General features: G+C 56.0%; 3 protein-coding genes across 6 annotated transcripts; all 3 read right to left on the bottom strand.

Moving 5' to 3' along the window:
- Positions 1-912: 912 nt before the first annotated feature.
- Positions 913-3,373, bottom strand: MZB1 (marginal zone B and B1 cell specific protein). The gene is made up of 4 exons (XM_006070823.3): positions 2,773-3,373; positions 1,837-1,961; positions 1,375-1,485; positions 913-1,275 (listed from the first exon to the last, which is right to left on the bottom strand). The coding sequence occupies exons 1-4, from the start codon at positions 3,220-3,222 to the stop codon at positions 1,119-1,121; spliced, it is 843 nt and encodes a 280-aa protein (XP_006070885.3). The 5' UTR covers positions 3,223-3,373; the 3' UTR covers positions 913-1,118.
- Positions 3,374-3,376: 3 nt separating this feature from the next.
- Positions 3,377-9,538, bottom strand: PROB1 (proline rich basic protein 1). 4 transcript variants are annotated; one of them, XM_044947607.2, is made up of 2 exons: positions 5,785-9,531; positions 3,377-3,814 (listed from the first exon to the last, which is right to left on the bottom strand). In XM_044947607.2, exons 1-2 carry the CDS (start codon positions 8,737-8,739, stop codon positions 3,512-3,514), a joined length of 3,258 nt encoding a protein of 1,085 aa, XP_044803542.2. In that variant the 5' UTR covers positions 8,740-9,531; the 3' UTR covers positions 3,377-3,511. The 4 variants fall into 4 exon arrangements, with proteins under 4 accessions (XP_044803542.2, XP_025148398.2, XP_044803543.2 ...); XM_025292613.3 differs by having other exon boundaries at positions 3,618-3,814; positions 6,149-9,538; XM_044947608.2 differs by lacking the exon at positions 3,377-3,814 and adding an exon at positions 3,821-5,026 and having other exon boundaries at positions 6,149-9,538.
- A 932-nt stretch (positions 9,539-10,470) lies between these two features.
- On the bottom strand, positions 10,471-15,639 carry SPATA24 (spermatogenesis associated 24). Its single transcript, XM_006070827.4, has 6 exons — positions 15,474-15,639; positions 14,363-14,428; positions 14,003-14,133; positions 13,848-13,918; positions 11,111-11,213; positions 10,471-11,003 (listed from the first exon to the last, which is right to left on the bottom strand). Exons 1-6 carry the CDS (start codon positions 15,588-15,590, stop codon positions 10,874-10,876), a joined length of 618 nt encoding a protein of 205 aa, XP_006070889.1. The 5' UTR covers positions 15,591-15,639; the 3' UTR covers positions 10,471-10,873.

Below are 15,639 nucleotides of genomic sequence, written 5' to 3'. Positions count from 1 at the left end.
TCCACATCACAGCTCCCAGCTCCACACCTGCTACTTCTGACGCCTCAGCCAATGCCTTGGACCCTGGCTCTCCCTGGGCTTCAGGGTTCTCTCCTGAGCACCAGGGGAGGGGCCTAGGGCAGGTGGAGAACAGGCAATGGAACACAGAGTGCTGGGCTGCAGGGCAGCTCAGGGAAGCCACAGTGGTCAGGGCCTGCCTGGGACACCCCCATTCCTCCAGCACTATCCTTCCCCCCACCCCTAAATGTGAATTCCCTCCCAGCCCTGCCACTTCACCTAGGACTCTGCCTGAGTCTTTTTGTTGTCTGAGCCAAGGTGTCAACAGAGTATTACAGTGTCTGTTCTGTCCACCTCCCAGAGATACAAAGGAAACTACAAGCTTGAGCATCACTGACCCCAGATACCCAGACTCAGGTGCAACCCAGGTGGAGCTCTTTCCTCTGCTGCTAAAAAAAGGGCCGCAGGTGAGAAGAATTTCTGGGGAGGACGTAGAGCCAAGATCAGGAATACAGCCTGTTCTAGGAACCCCGCCCTGCCCTGCCCTGCCCCAGGGCCCAGTCATGCCAGCTGGGTCAAAAGCAGAGTCTAGAAAGTGAGCAGCCTCTGGGCATAGACCCAGGGAGACTAGTGTTCTGAAAGGGGCACAGCGAGTGCAGCGGCTGCAGTGGGTGTGTCTGCAGGTGACGTGCTTATGGAGTTTTCCTTGGCTTTCGTTTTCTCTCGTGAGGGATCTGGGGTTCCAAACGTGCTGATAACTGATTTCCTATGCCTTTGTCAGCTCACTCACATTTTCAACCATGACAGATCTCACTTAGCTCTGGGAAACTGTGGGGCTTGTCCCTGGCCTTCTCCAGCAGAAACACCAATGTTTATCCTCCCAGCCCCCCAAGAACCTTTTGCAGAGAGAAGGAGTCGAGGTCACTGGTTTTATTTGAGTCCAGAGGGAAAGGCCCTGGCCACGTCCCAGGGCCCCGAGGCGGGAAGAGGGAGGGAGAGAGGAAGAACAGATGAGCGAAGCCTCCCTGCACCCGCCCTCCAGGCCGCCTGCAGAAAGGAGGGAGGCAGATCAAGAGGGAGGCCAGCTGTCTTCAGGGGCTGACCGGGAAGGAGGAGTTGGACTAGAGCTCTGTCCTTGTGTCTGGAGCCTTCTCTGAACAGGCCCCCCGGGGGCCTCCACACAGCAGCGCCTCCAGGGTCCCTCGACCTTGTTGGTGGGCTTCATAGATCTGGTCTTCTCCAAACTCCCCCAGGTAGTGAAAGCAGGTCTTGGAGAGCCTAGGGGAGCCCAGCAGGAGCCTCAGACTCTGCCCTGCCTTCAATGGGCAGATTCAAGGCTGCAAGGGCTCCATCCCACTCCAACCCTCCAGTCATCACCTGGTGGGCCACAGCCCCTCCATGATCATCACCATGATGCTCGGCTGAGCCCCTGTGCTAAGTCCTGGGCCCATGAGACGTTTCACCTGGTCCACTTCTCCAACCCCATAGCTGGAGGTGGAGGGAGGAAAGGGAGACAGCATTAGTGGAGCCTGTATCTACCTGAAGCGGGGCACATGGGACATCTACCAAGTTTAGTGCCCAGATTCTGATCCTCTCTGCTGAAAAACTGAGGACCAGAAAGGAGAAGCCCCTGGCCCAAAGTCACACAACACCCTTATCCCCTGGCCACCCAATCTTCTGCTTGCTCCCGGCTCCAGAGTTCAGCCTCTGTCCCAACCAGCCCCTACCCTTGGGCTGGAGACCTTGTGGAGTATGTGTGGTGTGAGTGGGAGGATGGGGACCCCCATTCATCAGCCTGCCCCTGGAGAAGTGAGGCAGGGGCCAGATTTTTCAACTCACCCCTGCCAGGTCTGAGAGCAGCTCTGGTCCAGGACATCTGTGTATACTGACTCGCTCAGCTCACGACGGCCCCCAGAGTCCAGTGGGAGAAGCTTGGCCTCAGCTTTTGTCAGATGTTGCCACATCTGGAATAAGGAGGGGTTCAGAACCAGGGCTTCAGAACTACTCAGTGCGGAAGGAGGGGCGGGGGAGAGCAGAAACCTGAGTCTCCGAGGAAGAACGAGGCAACGGAGCCTTTTGAGCAGGAAGCACCTGTGAGGCTGACTTCGTGGCCCTCCCCCAGGTCCAGAGAGCTGGGAACATGCCAGCTGAGGCAGGATCCACAGCCTTGGGATGAGGTGGGTGGATGGGCAAAGCTGAGCTGGCCTGGGCACTGGGGACCTTCCTGCAGGGCACACCTGCCCACCATCACCACACGTGATGTAAAACCACAAGAACAAGCAAAGAAAATAAAACCACTCAGTCATCAGTGACATATGTACTCATAGCACTTACACACACACACACACAAGTACTCAGACATACTTGACAGGTTTGTATGTGAGCTCAAGACACCCACACATGCTCATGGGCTCACGGACTCGTCAAACATGCACACGTGCACACAAACCCCTGTGCTCCCCAGGCATGCTTTGGGAAGGAGTCTGGACTTCAGGATCGGCCTGGAAAGGGAGAAGTCTGAGAGGACTAGCTAGGGACTCCCTCATGTCCCAGAGATGGTCTGTCTGCTCTTTGCGGGGCAGACAGGTAAACTGAGGCACAGAGGTTCTGGTGAGGTGAAGATGGCAATATCATGGAAGGCTGCGTCTAGCTTGATGCCTGGGGGTGGACTTGGGGATCAAAGGCCAGTGGGGGAACCTGAGGCAGATAGAAGGGTCTGGCTTGAGAAGGGGCCTGCGTAGGGGCAGGAGAGCTGCTGGGGGACGGGGGACTCACCTGGTAGGCCACCGCCCTGCAGGCATCACATCGCAGGTGAGTTGGCATGTGAGTTGAGAACTTCTCTTCATCGTCCAGCTCAGGGGCAGTGGCAGTGAGTGAGGCCTCATCTCCGAAGCCCCCTGGGATGGCCCAGGTCCCAAGCAGCGGCAGCAGTAGCAGCAGTGAGAGCCTCATGGCCGGTGGAGCTGACTCAGTGAGCAAGGGCTGTGGTTGGGGTGCAGGTGTGTGGGTGCATCTGTGTGTGTGTGTGTGTAGTGGGGGCTGCTTCAGAACACCTGGCCCAGACCAATGGGGAACTGACACTTCACCCCTCCCATTCTCTCTCTTCCCCCAGGGCCCTGGAGACTCCACGTGTGCACCTTCTCTCGTGGGACCCTGGCTCCAGCCAATGAGGCAAGGAGAGGGGCTGGGCCTGGGCAAAGACATATGGGAGCTGATACCTCTCATGACCTGGGACAGGCCACATGGCAGGCACTGTGCTAAGCTCCTTGGGGGAGGAGATGACTGGTTACTGTTAGTCTTAAATCTACCCCCAAGAACACAAAGGTTCAGAGAAAAGTGACAAATTCAAGGCCACACAGCTAGAAGGGCTATGCTGAGACTGGAACCCAAGCCTGGTTGATCCCCAAGGCCCACTGACCACTCAGCTGCCAGAAGAAATGAGGTCACAGGCGTGACTGCCAGCCTAGGGCTCGCTCCCTGAGAGGCAGGTTTGCTGAAGGATGGATGCCACAGTTTATGAAAGACACATGTGATACTCTCCCCCAAGCCACACCCAGGCATGGACGGCATTGTAGGGGGTGTTAAGAGGCCGCAGCAGGAAATCAGACACTTCACGCCAGTTGTTCCAGCCATTGGGGCCATTGGGTTTATTGCACATCACGATGAAGTGAGGGGCCCAAGAGTGGCCCAGGGCCCTCCTTGGCATCGGCATCTCTGGCCACAGAAAGATGTCCAGGTTATTCTGACTCATAGTTCTCTGTTTCCAATCCAAAGCGAGGGGGGCAGTGACTCCAAGAGATGCAGGTCCACCAGAGGCCTGGAATTTAAGAAAGGCATTGATCTCCATCCCTAACACTGCTTCTAATGGTAACTGTTCTTCTGCAAACTCATCACACCACGTATCAGTCCAGCAAGGCCCAGTCACTTCACTCAGTACTCTACACAGACCCCCCACGAAGAGCACCTCCCACTCTGTGCGTCCCCCTCTGCTCTCCTGGAGTCTCGAGGCAATTGGAACACACACTGTGGGGACTGTCCCTTCCTACGCTGTGACAGCCTGCAGAGCCAGCCCCTCTCTAGGCATGGTTGCCACATCTGTTACCAGGTGAGTGGAACCAGCTGAGAGCTCCACACAGGGGCATCCCTTCTTTCGCCAGCCCTAACCCACCCTCCACCCCATCCAGATAGGTCAAGAGTCTCCTGACAACAGCTCAACCATCCTCTCTGCTTTTAAGTCTTTCCCAATGACCCACTAATCTGCTCCTCCCCCCTAGGTGGGAACAGCCAGAACCCCCACTTATAACCCCAGAATGAGCCAGTTCAGTTCTGAGGGCTTAGACAAGCCAAGTCAGAGGCTGGAGTTGAGGAGAGAATGAGGGGCAGTACTCCCAGCTGCAGACTACAGTCACCTCCCACCTTCTCCCCAGTCCCCACCCCACTAAGTCCCAGGCTGACCCTCCATGGCCCCTCCCATACTACTTTCCTGAATTACCTCCACCTCCTGTCCCCGCAGCTACCTTTCTCAGATGATCCTCGCCTAGGGCCTTCTCCAGCCACTTTCCCCCACAGCCTCCCAGGCCAAGACTCAGATCCCCTTCCAAAGAATAATGGACTTGATACTAGTGTCCTTCTCCCTTTATCCCATCATTGCTCACTAGCCTGCTCCACCTCAGCTGGGCCCACCTTCGGGGAGAGACAGACATCTCCCTACCTCTAGGGGCAGCCCCTTCCTTGCAGATCCTATTTCCTGCTGTCCCTGAGAAACCCCATCACCCCCTCAGGTCGGTTCCTGGGGCCATGTCCTGGGATTTTTCACACAGCCAACTAAAAATTGTCACTTGTCACCTGCCTCTACAAAGATGAAATCACTAGCCATTGCAATCTCTGACCTTCAACCCACCCTGAAAGTTCAGGGCAGAGATCAGGAATGAGGCCCTCTGTGCTCTGGGAGAAACTGGCAAAATAGGCCTTTAGATATTTATTTTCAGGAGAAGTTTTTATGAGCCCATTTCTTGCAATCTTCTCATATCTAGAAAAGCAATAAAATAGACATCTGCTCATTGTGACTAGCAGCAATCTTCTTCCAAAATGTGTGCTTGATTGCACTATCCTCCTTCACCAAAATCACATATATACTGACCTACCCCCACATAGACAACCTATGTGAGAGGTTGTCTCCCAGGCTTATAGTTTTTCATTTTGCCCCAAGTAACACTTAACTGTACTGAACTGAACACTTAATTCACAAATCTCATGTTGTGCATTTTTTTCAGCCCACAACACACACACACCCACACGCCCCAACACACCACACTCTGGGACTTGGGGAAAGGGTATAGGATTTTGCTGGGGTGGGGGAAACAGACAGCCATTTACTGAGCTCCAGCTCCATTAGCCCCACACGCCCCAACACACCACACTCTGGGACTTGGGGAAAGGGTATAGGATTTTGCTGGGGTGGAGGAAACAGACAGCCATTTACTGAGCTCCAGCTCCATTAGCCCCCCACCCCCACCCCAACGTGTCTCAGATAATCTGAAGGTAACTTCCGGTCTGAAAAAAACAAAAAGGCATGAGATGGGTAAAAGAAGAGATGATTGAAGGAAAAGAGGGTAAAGGACTGGATACCAAAACCTTTAAGACCATCAACAGGCCCCAACATCATGCGGATCAGGCCCTGGGGCCTCACACCGGGAACAAGGAGCCCTTGTTGGGCTGCGAGGGACCCAAGCTGGAGGGTGGAGCACAGAGAAGAAGAGGAGGTGCGGGGCTGGGTGTCCCACTCACTGGCAGGTAGTACATCCCGTCCAGGGGCCCCGCCTCGGAGGCCCAGGGTAGCTGCGGGCCGCTGAAGGCCGGCGGGCCGGGGGATGGTGGCAGTGAGAGGCCGGGAAGGGGCCCATAGGCTGGCGGGTAGAGGCCGGGGCCCAGGGCCAGCGGAGTGTAGACGCGGCGGGGTGGCACCGAGGGCGAGGGTGGCAGCAGCACCTCCACGTACTGCCCGCTCTCAGGGTCGAAGAGCAGCCGCAGCCGAGGCTGCCGCGGCGCCTCCACAAAGTAGTAGCGGCCGCTCTCGGGGTCCACCAGGACCTTCCCCGGGTTTGCGGCCCCCGGCGGCCTACGCGTCCCCTGGGAGGAACCGTCCGCAGACCGGTCCAGCGGAGGCGCCGAGGCAGCGCGGGGCTGGGCCCGGGCCGTTCTACGAGCCGACGCCTGGGGCTCCCGCGGGAGGGGCGGCTGGACCGCCACCGCGGGCTCAGGGGCCTTAGGGGGCGTCTCCAGTTTGGATTCCATTCCAGAGCTCAAGCTAGGGTGCGCCTGCGGGGAGCTGGGGCGGGGCGGTCCGGGAGGTTGGGTCTCTGCCGGCCCTGTGGGCGACTGCTGGGGTGAGGTGCGAGCGCCGCCTAGAGGGCTGGTCCGACCCTTGTTGTCCGGGACCAAGCGCTGGGCCTCTGCATCCCGGTTCTTTCCGCCAGGACCGTGCACCGCGACTCCCCGGGTTCTCTCAGGCCGGCGGCCTAAGGCCAGGGCACCAGGCAGGCGGATCTCAGTGCGCGCGAAGGGTTTCGCCGTGCTGTTCTCCGCCCTCCGCCGCAGGACCCCGTTGGACTGGGTAACGTCCCGGGGGACTGTGTCTGGGGTTGGCTCTAGGGGTTCGTAGGGGTGGGACACGACCGGCAGAAAGTCCTTGAGAAAAATGGAAGTGTAGTGAGACGGGGCGGGGGGGCCCAGCGCCTGAAGTTCTTGTGTCTTGGATGCGCTGCCTTCCTCCCCGCGGGGTTCTGCAGGAGGGGCGGGGAGCCCTGAGTCTGGGGTGCTTGCCGCAAAGCTCGGCGCGTACGTGGTCTTCACCATCTTGCGTACGTCGCGGGGCCGCGGAATGGCCACGAGCGGGCGCCCAGAGGCCGCTTTTCCAGAGCCCACCGCTTCAGGGCGCGCATCGGCATCCAGGGTGCGACTGAGAGGCAGCTGGGGTGCAGCTACCTCTGGCGACAGCTGGTTGCCTCGGGAGGCAAGATCCGGTATCTCCCGCGTGGACGGACTTTGAACCTCTGTTAGCTTTGGAGTCCCTGGTGCAGACGGCGTGGGCGGACCCAGTTCCTCTTGGGCCGCGCCATTAATAGCTACCCGCGTAGACACTACCGATGAGCTCTGCACTGTGGAGTTCCACGTCTCCTGGGGCGATGGGCTCCACGTTCCAACAGGACGATCTGGAGTCTCCCACGAGGGCAAGGTCGGCGGGGACGGGCTCCTACTTCCCTCAACTGCATCCCCAACTGCCGGGTGCGGCACCTCCCACGAGGAGGGAGCTTCGGGGGATGGGCTTTTTGCCCTGGCAACACCCCGATTCCACTGGGAAAGGGTCGGAGGGGAAGGGCTCTTTCTGCTGACAGTTTCCGTGACAGCAGCATCCTGATTGTCCCATGTAGAGGATGCCTCGGGGATCGATGGGCTACTCACCTTCCGAATTGTTCGATTCCAGGGGGACAGGTTCTGGGGGGAGGTGCAGTGAGGACCCCGCACGGTCCCATTTGGGGCTTCCCACGGCGGGGATGGGCTCCTCGGTCTCACAGCTTTACTCGAAACTTCCCAGGGGGGCCTAGACTGGAAAGGCGGACCCTGTGCTCTCAGGACGGTTTGAGCCGGAGTATCTCGCGGGAAACGAACCTTCGGTTCTTTTTGGTGCACCTCCTCAGGCTTCTCCCCTGACTTCAGGAAGATGCTGGAACTAACTGGACCCAGAGGCTCGGTCCCGGGCGCGGGCTTGTCGCGCCGAATTGCGCGCTCCCGGAGGCTTGGCCAAGGTCTTGGGGCCCTGGCTGGGGCTGAACTATAGTTCACCCGAGGCGGCAGAGACTTGGCTTCCTCCAGGACCACCCGAGTACTGCGGAGCGTTTCCGGGGTCGCAAGCTCCGGCGGCACCGTGGGTCCAAAGGTGGCGTTGCTTGGGGCAGGGGGCGCCGGGCTCAGTTTTCTGGCTAGCGCCGTCTGCACAAGGTCCGCGGCAGCCTGCAGGCGGCTCAGAGACTCGTCCAGGGAGCCGGTGCGCAGGAGTAGTCGAGGGCGCGGCGCATTGGCCTCCCGCGGGGGACTCCGGGGCCGAGGGCGCAGCTCGATCTGACGTTTGGGCACCGTCCGGGGCCTGGCAGGCGCGGTATGCTCCTCCAGTGCCACCTCCACACACTCGAACTGCGATGGGGTGGCAGGACTCGCCGCGCGGGGCCGCAACTCCAGATAAGTGGCCCAGCGGGAGCCACCGTCGGGGCCCTGTGGCTGCGGTTCGTCAGGGATGGGAGACGCGGACCCAGGAGGAGAGAGGCTGCGGAAGGCCCGCGTCGTGAGCTGTTGCACTTCTCTATCCTCTGCGTCGGAGCGGCTGAATAGGGGCCCAGCGCCGAAGATGACTTCCATCTCCCCCGACGGCAGCATGCGCAGCTGGGGCTGGGGTGGTCGCAGGCCGGAGGCCGGGCCTCGCGGGAAACCCGAGCCGGGCAGTAGCTGCTGGCGGCTATTCTGGGCGCTGACGGACAGGCGAGGCTGCACGCCCGCCCCCAGCGCAGGGGCCACCCTGGGCCAATTCGCCCGGCCCTCTGCGTCCGGCCCAACGTCCGGGGGCTCTGGAGAACCCGGAGCAGTGTGGTAGGAGCCTGACGAACCGGACGAGTCCTGGCGCCGAGCGGGGACCGCAGGCAGCCGCCCTGGGAACCCAGGCAGGGCTGGCTGGGCGAACGCGGTCAGCATGCTGGGGCCGGACGCGGCGCACTACCTCCCTCGCATTCGCCTCCGCTGGTGCCGCGGACGCCCGCATTGTCCCCGCCCCGCCCGCGGGTGCCGTGGGGGTCACCGCGCCTTAAAGCGGCCGCGTCCGCTCCTAAGACAGCGGTATAGGCAGCCAGAGGGCCTTGGGCCCTACCCTCCTAGATCCCTTTTCGGGCGTGAACCTGAGAGCTTAGGCTGACATTCCAGGCTTTGGTTTGGAAGGTGAGCGGAGGGCAAACATCCAACTTGGACCCAGGAGCCAGGGCCAACTCCACTCGTCCATCCCAGGTGAGGGAACTGAGGCTGAGCAGGTACCTGCTTGAGGTCAAGTATCCTGTGTGGATCAGTGTGTGAGCCAGGAGACCAGACAACCCGGGTCTGGCAGTTTCATCTGTCAACTCCCCACGTCTTCCCATCACTGCAGCGCACCCCTCCTCTCTGGCCCTCACAAAGCCAGTCCCAGCCAGAGCTCATAAGGGAGCATGCATCACCTTCCGTGACCATCACCACCACCTGCCCCATATCTTTGATAGAGGAGCATTGCATGGAGGGCTCCCCCAACTCCAAAAGTTGTACTGGGGCCTCAGAAAACACGTCCCTGGCTAGACCCACTGCTTTTGTGGAAACCTAGGCTGGAGGGGACAGTGCTAGCTTTTTAGGTTGTTAGAACAAGGCCCAGATGCTAATATGGCATCTTTTAGAAGGCAATGGCACCCCACTCCAGTACTCTTGCCTGGAAAATCCCATGGACGGAGGAGCCTGGTGGGCTGCAGTCCATGGGGTCGCTAAAAGTCGGCACGACTGTGCGACTTCACTTTCATGCATTGGAGAAGGAAATGGCAACCCACTCGTGTTCTTGCCTGGAGAATCCCAGGGACGGGAGAGCCTGGTGGGCGGCCGTCTATGGGGTCACACAGAGTTGGACACGACTGAAGTGACTTAGCAGGGTAGCTGCGGTCCCTTCTCTAAAGGCCTGTGGTAAGAATAGCTCTGTGTTCCCCCAGGCACTCACAATGCCCTCATTCCAGGCCCCATCACTTCAGGACCTGTCCTGGGGACAACTGCTGATGGGGAAGCAGCTACCACCTGTTACTATCCTGGGACGATGACAATGGGCACCACTTGCCCTTAAACTTCTGGCTTCAAGGTCCTGCTATGACTCAGGCCCCAGCTGGCCCTAAAGCAAGAGCACTGGCTCCTCCTCCGCACTCAGCCTCACACTGACCCAGGAAAGGCTAGACTTGACAATCTGACTCAGCCTCCCCTGAGTGCGTCCCCTGCCTGGGTGTGTCCCCTTGATCACCTAGGGCACATTAGTGATGGCTTCTGTGAGAGGACCAAGCCTGGCCATCACATTCAGCTCTGTATATGCAACTTGACTAAGTCATAAAGTCATAACCCCTCCACAGACTTTTATCCCACCTTAAAACCAGACATAGCAGGGGGAAAACAAAAAACCACACCACCATCATAGCAGTCTTTTCCTCTTCCTCCATTTGTGCATATAAGCTTCTGTTTCAGAGAAGTCTAAGAAGATGCAAAAGTGATTCACAGGTATAACATTCTTGTTATGTGATGGAAACCGATTTCCCAAATTCACTGTGGTCCTGGAACCCACCATCTTTGAACTCTCCAGTTGGGGTGTCTCAGACACATAACACAGCACATACACATATAGCCCTTCAAGTTTGGAGGTTAAATTCACAAGGGTGCTGGGGTAACCAGGGCTGTTTATATAGGAAGGAATTTAATACCAAGAGTAAGAGGGATAGGGCCTACTAGACAACCAAGTAGTCCTTCCCTAGGCTACAACCCCATACCCCCACGGTCCCCACTATCATCCAAGGGAGGGAGCCAGGGGAGTAACAGGGGCTGGAGACTCGAGGTGTATCCTCAGACTTCTGAGCACAGGAATGGCCTGTCAGGTGGTGGTCCAAAAGGCAGGCAGGGAGGAAGAAAGGGGTGTCTTGCCTTTTACTCTGCCTCTTCCCTGGGGTCCAGGCCACTGTGAGGCCTGAGGGAAGTACCCACAGGGACAGGGTCAGGATGGGGACCTCCAGAGCAGAGAAGGCAGAGGTTGGGCATTACAGCAGATAACAGGAAGGCGAAAACCATTTTATTTTTCCCTGGGACGCTGGTGGCTCCGGGCCTGACGCGTCCCCGAGGCTTTCTTATGCTTCTGGTCCAGCACTTGGGCCATGTAGTTCTCTTGCTGCTTCTGGATCCGGAAGTCAGACATGTGATTCCTGCAACGGAGCCGGCTGGGCGTGGGCTGGGGACAGGCCAGGGTAGGGAGCAGAGGTCTGGCTCCCCACTTCCATCAACAACCCCCAGCCTGGCCCAGACCCCTCACCTGAAGATCTCTTTCTGCTGGCTGATAACTTGCTGCAACTCCTTAATCTCATTCTCTTTGCCATTAAGTATATCTTCTTGCTTTATAATGTGAGACTCAATTTCTGTGGGGGAGAGAGGCAGGGAGGAGGAGGGGTTCCCATCCCATGGGCTCTTTCCTGAGATAAGGCATTCCCTCGTGGGTCTTTTCAGAACTTGGCTCCCCCCGACCCAGGGGTTGTCCAAGAGTAGTTGCTAATGCCTGTGTAAGGATGAGTTTATTATAGAGTCCTGATGGGGTGGGGGTGTGTGTCAGTGACTTCACAACTCTATTCTGGACCAGGTGGCTCGCCTGTGTGCATGCAAAGGCCCTTGGAGAGAGATGGTCAGCCCTGCCCTCAACTCCTACAGCTCTTTACAGATATCACCTCCTTGGTGAGACCCTTCCTAGTCTAAAACTACAACCCTTCACTTCCCAATATTTCCTATCCCATTTTCCTGCTTTATTTCCCTTTTAGCACTTAAATCTCACAGACCTCATGTTTTGCTCATGTCTTCTCCTCTACTAGGTTATAAGGTCCACAAGGACAAGGATTTTTGTTTTATTCACAGCTTTAACCCTAAGGCCTAAAACAGTACCTCGCACATAGTATTAAATAGATGCACAATACATTTATTTGTGGAATGAATAAACAAGATGTCCCCTGGGAGTTTAAGTCTTAGAAACATCGCCTAGTTCAGTCATTGCAAACCACCCACCCACTGAGAGCTAGCAGGATGCCCAGCCCTATCTTAGGGCTTCAGGTGAGAAGACAGGACCCCAGGGAGCTAGTGGTGGCAAAGCTTACCCCCAGATTAAGTGCAAGGATGAGTTTTGTGTCTTGGCTTAAAATCCAATGAGGCTGTAGGGATCTGGGGTTGCTTCATTTACATAATGTCTCTCAGGGAGCCCTGAAAAATTCTGATCCTCCAAGAAGAAAATCCTAAAGCATTTAAAGGCTAGACAAAGATTAACTAGAATGTAAGCTCTGAAAATGCAAAAATGCTGAAGCAGTTAAGGTTTCAGAACAGAAAATCTGGTAAAAAAATTACAGCATATTTTGAACAGGGATATGGGTGAAGGAAAAGAAGGAAAACCTAGGCTCACTGGGTCACAGGACCAGTGCTCTTTAACCTCCTTCCCCAGGTCAGTCAGTGAATCCAATCTGATTGCTTATGAAGTTCTTATGGGAAAAAAGCATAAGAAATTTGTTTGAATCTTAAAATAAATGAGAGCTATTTAGACTAAATGGCACCCAATGAGAGAGTGGTTAGAAAAGACTCTCAGGAGAGTAAGGAACTATGTAAGTGTACAACCAACCTGGAACCACATAAAGGCAGGTGTTGGGGTTAGAAGTCAGGCCAGGGGGTGGCTCAGGTCCCCAGATCTGCTCAGGTGAGGGCTTCTGCCCTTCTGGAGGAATTCAGAACATTCTGTGGGGAGGCAGCCAGCTCCTCCCCTATGACTCACACACACTTTCCACAAGCAGACGCAGAGCCCTGAGGCCATGGCTGATCTCTAGGAAATGTCCTAGAGGAAGGGCCTCACCACTAGGAGAGAAGCCTAGGTTCCTTTTAGGGAAGTGGGGGGAAACCCAGGGAAAAGGGAAGGACTAGGGGAGCAGCATCTTTGGGTATGGAGGCATTGCCTGCCTGTTGGGCCACAGAAGAGGCCATGAGGCCATGAGGTTGCCTTAGACAACCATGAGGCTTGTTAGTCCACCTGGCCAGATCAAGATGGCAGCCTGCTGGCATCTTTCCGGTGAAAGTACTCACCAGGGGAAAGAGAAGGCTGCATTGGTAGGTAGGGGGTGCCCAAGACTCCAGGTGAGGGCCCATCAGGAGAGACCCTAAACCTCTTTTGGGCTTGAACTCTGATCTACTCAAAATGAACACTGCAGTGAATGAAGGCAATGTTGCATATGGAATTCATATCTACTTCTTAAAGTAGGTAAGGGGAGTTTGGCATTCTGGGAAAATGAAAAGGAGTTCTAAGGTCTCAGGACACTGAATAGCTGACCGGAAGTGCCTCAAAACTCAGAGCACCAGCTGAGCCAACAAGTGGCCACAGACATCTGCACAGAGCAGAGGTGAAAACTAATGGCCCACAGACATATTGTCCTTGGGCAATACAATACTTTAAACATTTCTGAATTTTTAAATTTAGTGCCAACATGAAAAAGTCAGAAAAACTTCCATTAGAATGTGCTTTCCAGTTTCTTTTGTAAAGATCTGACTGTACTGGGCCCTTGTTCCCACAGCAGAGGTGCTAGGCCCTTGGGAAGGAGTATGGCTCTCCACATTACCACAGTCCCCATTTCTCCCTGTTGGGTCCCCAGCACTCAGACTAAGGATCAGCTTCCATACAGGACTATTCTTTCCCTGAAAACAGAGTTATGAGTAAAGTACACTATTTCTATTAGTCACCAAAAGTGGGAAAACAAAAAGGTGGACTAAGAAGGTCGTATGTTTCAAGAAAAATGGGAGCGAGCCCGTTCCTTTATGGCCATGAAGAATATTGTACACCAACCACTTCCCTCATTTCCGTGGCCTGCCTGGTCCCTGAAGGCCTTTGCGAAGGTGTGGCCCGCTTGGGCTGGCCTGTATCCTCAGCCGGGGACAGAAGTTGGGGTGAAACCCTGCCCTGGACACAGGCACTGGGCTGTTAGGGAAGAGCCCATGTAAGCAAGCGTGGGAGGGAGTGCGGGCCTCCCGCCTACCATTGCACTTGGTGATGAGCTGGTCCTTCTTGCTGGACTCCTGCAGGGCTCTGCTCTTGACACTGGAGAGCCTGAGTGGAGAAGATAAGGAAGGTGGGAAGGCTGATGGGCAGATGGGACCCCCAACTCTTCCCCCACTACCAAGGTCCACTCACGCCTTTTCAAAGGCCAGCTTCTCTTTCTCCAGCTGTTTAGACAGCACCTCTACCTCGCCGAGGGCAAACTGCAACTTCTCCTCTTCCTTGGCCAGGAGAACCTTGGTCTTGGCATGGGCTGCTTTCTCTTCCTGCAGGGGCAGCAGCAGTGACCTTATCACCACAAGCCACACTGAGTCTCCTAGGCCCCCTTGATCAGCCCCCTTTCTCACGACAGGCATGTAGAAGGCATGGTACAGGAAGATTCTGTCCTCACTATGGGGGCTGGAGGCGCTCAGAGACCAGTGCTCAAGGACTGCCCAACCACTAGGATCCTGGGAAATGGGGGAAGATGAGAAGCTGACAGAGGCCATTACTTACCACCAGCTTTTTCTCCACTGCCTGGAACTCTTCTTTACTGACAAAATTTTCATCCTGGAGAATCATCTGCAACAGAGCCTGGCTCAGGGAGGGCCTGGGGTTGTGGTGGGAGGGGTTTCTCTAGGCACCAGGGCCTGGGATAGATAATGGATGATGCCCAGGGCATGTACCGTGACACTGGGGCCCAAGGAAGGGAGAGTTCATTCCACAGGATTCACTGATGCTCAACTCTAGGTCCTACACACAAGGAACAAGTCTCATGGAGAAGACACCATGGCCACCATAATGTGCACTATGAAGCCTTTGCCTCAGCCTGTGGAAGGGTCAGAACCTTCAAGGGGAGGGATGTCACCCTGATATCTGACTGCTAAATGTGGGTGGGCCAGAAAAAAGGATGGAAAAGAGAAGTGTTCCAGATAATGAGAACATACATGTAAAGGCCAGGCGTCAACAGAAAGGCCTGGGTACCTTTAGGTAATTCAGTGTTCAGAGCTGCATTCAAACAGTGGAGTGAGAAATAGATGTGAAGTCAGTTTTATCTATGTCCTCACCTTATCAAGATTAAAAAAAAACAGAAAAATCATATATGCCACTTGGCCATGGTTTTACCATACATGTTAAGGAAATTTGTGGCTCCAGTGCTTTGTCCCAGCTTTGCATTTAATTGACAAGGCAAAAGCAAAGGGCATAAAGGGGCTGGAAGCCCTTAAGTCAACATGTGAAGAGCTTACAGCATTCAGCATGGAGAGCGGATTCCACAATAGGGATGATGTTATAGTTACTCTGTACACAGTGAAGTCATCTCCAATTAGAAATGGGGAAACTGAAGCTCAGTGAATAGGCTGCCATATCTACCAGGCCCTGGACAACCAGGCAAAAAGAGCAGGGAACAAGTTGGTTTTCTCTAAAATTTCTGGGTAAATGTTCCTGAGACACAGTCCCTTTTGGGCTCTACCTCGCTACCAGCCACAACACATCGGGGCCCCGCCTCCTCCGGATGACGCCATTGGCAATGGGGTCTCGGCACGCTCCTGGCATAGGGACAGGGCCTGGCCCCGCCCCCACCACGTAGGCGTCCAGTCAGGCCTCCCCCAGCTCTCTGGCTGCGTACCACGTTCCTCAGCTGGTGGATCAGTTCCTCTTGAGACTCAATCACGTCCCGCAGTTGATCAAAGGCGAGACACACCGACCCTGACCCCCCCTGCGACCACCCGACGGGCGTCGCCATCTTTCGCCCCCGCCAGCTCGTTGGAAATGGCTGCCGCGGGCTGCTTCAC

This window comes from Bubalus bubalis, chromosome 9 (assembly GCF_019923935.1).
Source record: "Bubalus bubalis isolate 160015118507 breed Murrah chromosome 9, NDDB_SH_1, whole genome shotgun sequence".
NCBI lineage: Eukaryota > Metazoa > Chordata > Mammalia > Artiodactyla > Bovidae > Bubalus > Bubalus bubalis.
Note: the sequence above shows the minus strand (reverse complement) of the source record. Positions and strands in the feature narration are given on the sequence as shown.

Excerpts from the sequence above, each read along its gene's own strand:
- MZB1 (XM_006070823.3), bottom strand. The coding sequence starts at position 3,222 with ATGAGAGGTATCAGCTCCCATATGTCTTTGCCCAGGCCCAGCCCCTCT. Across the intron at positions 1,962-2,772 it reads GCAGGGCGGTGGCCTACCAG|ATGTGGCAACATCTGACAAA; the intron begins GTGAGTCCCCCG and ends TCCTTATTCCAG. Across the intron at positions 1,276-1,374 it reads GAGGGGCTGTGGCCCACCAG|GCTCTCCAAGACCTGCTTTC; the intron begins GTGATGACTGGA and ends GGGCTCCCCTAG.
- PROB1 (XM_044947607.2), bottom strand. The coding sequence starts at position 8,739 with ATGCTGACCGCGTTCGCCCAGCCAGCCCTGCCTGGGTTCCCAGGGCGG. Across the intron at positions 3,815-5,784 it reads ACGGGATGTACTACCTGCCA|GCCTCTGGTGGACCTGCATC; the intron begins GTGAGTGGGACA and ends CTTAAATTCCAG.
- SPATA24 (XM_006070827.4), bottom strand. The coding sequence starts at position 15,590 with ATGGCGACGCCCGTCGGGTGGTCGCAGGGGGGGTCAGGGTCGGTGTGT. Across the intron at positions 14,134-14,362 it reads CAGTGGAGAAAAAGCTGGTG|GAAGAGAAAGCAGCCCATGC; the intron begins GTAAGTAATGGC and ends CTGCCCCTGCAG. Across the intron at positions 11,004-11,110 it reads CAGCAGAAAGAGATCTTCAG|GAATCACATGTCTGACTTCC; the intron begins GTGAGGGGTCTG and ends GCTCCGTTGCAG.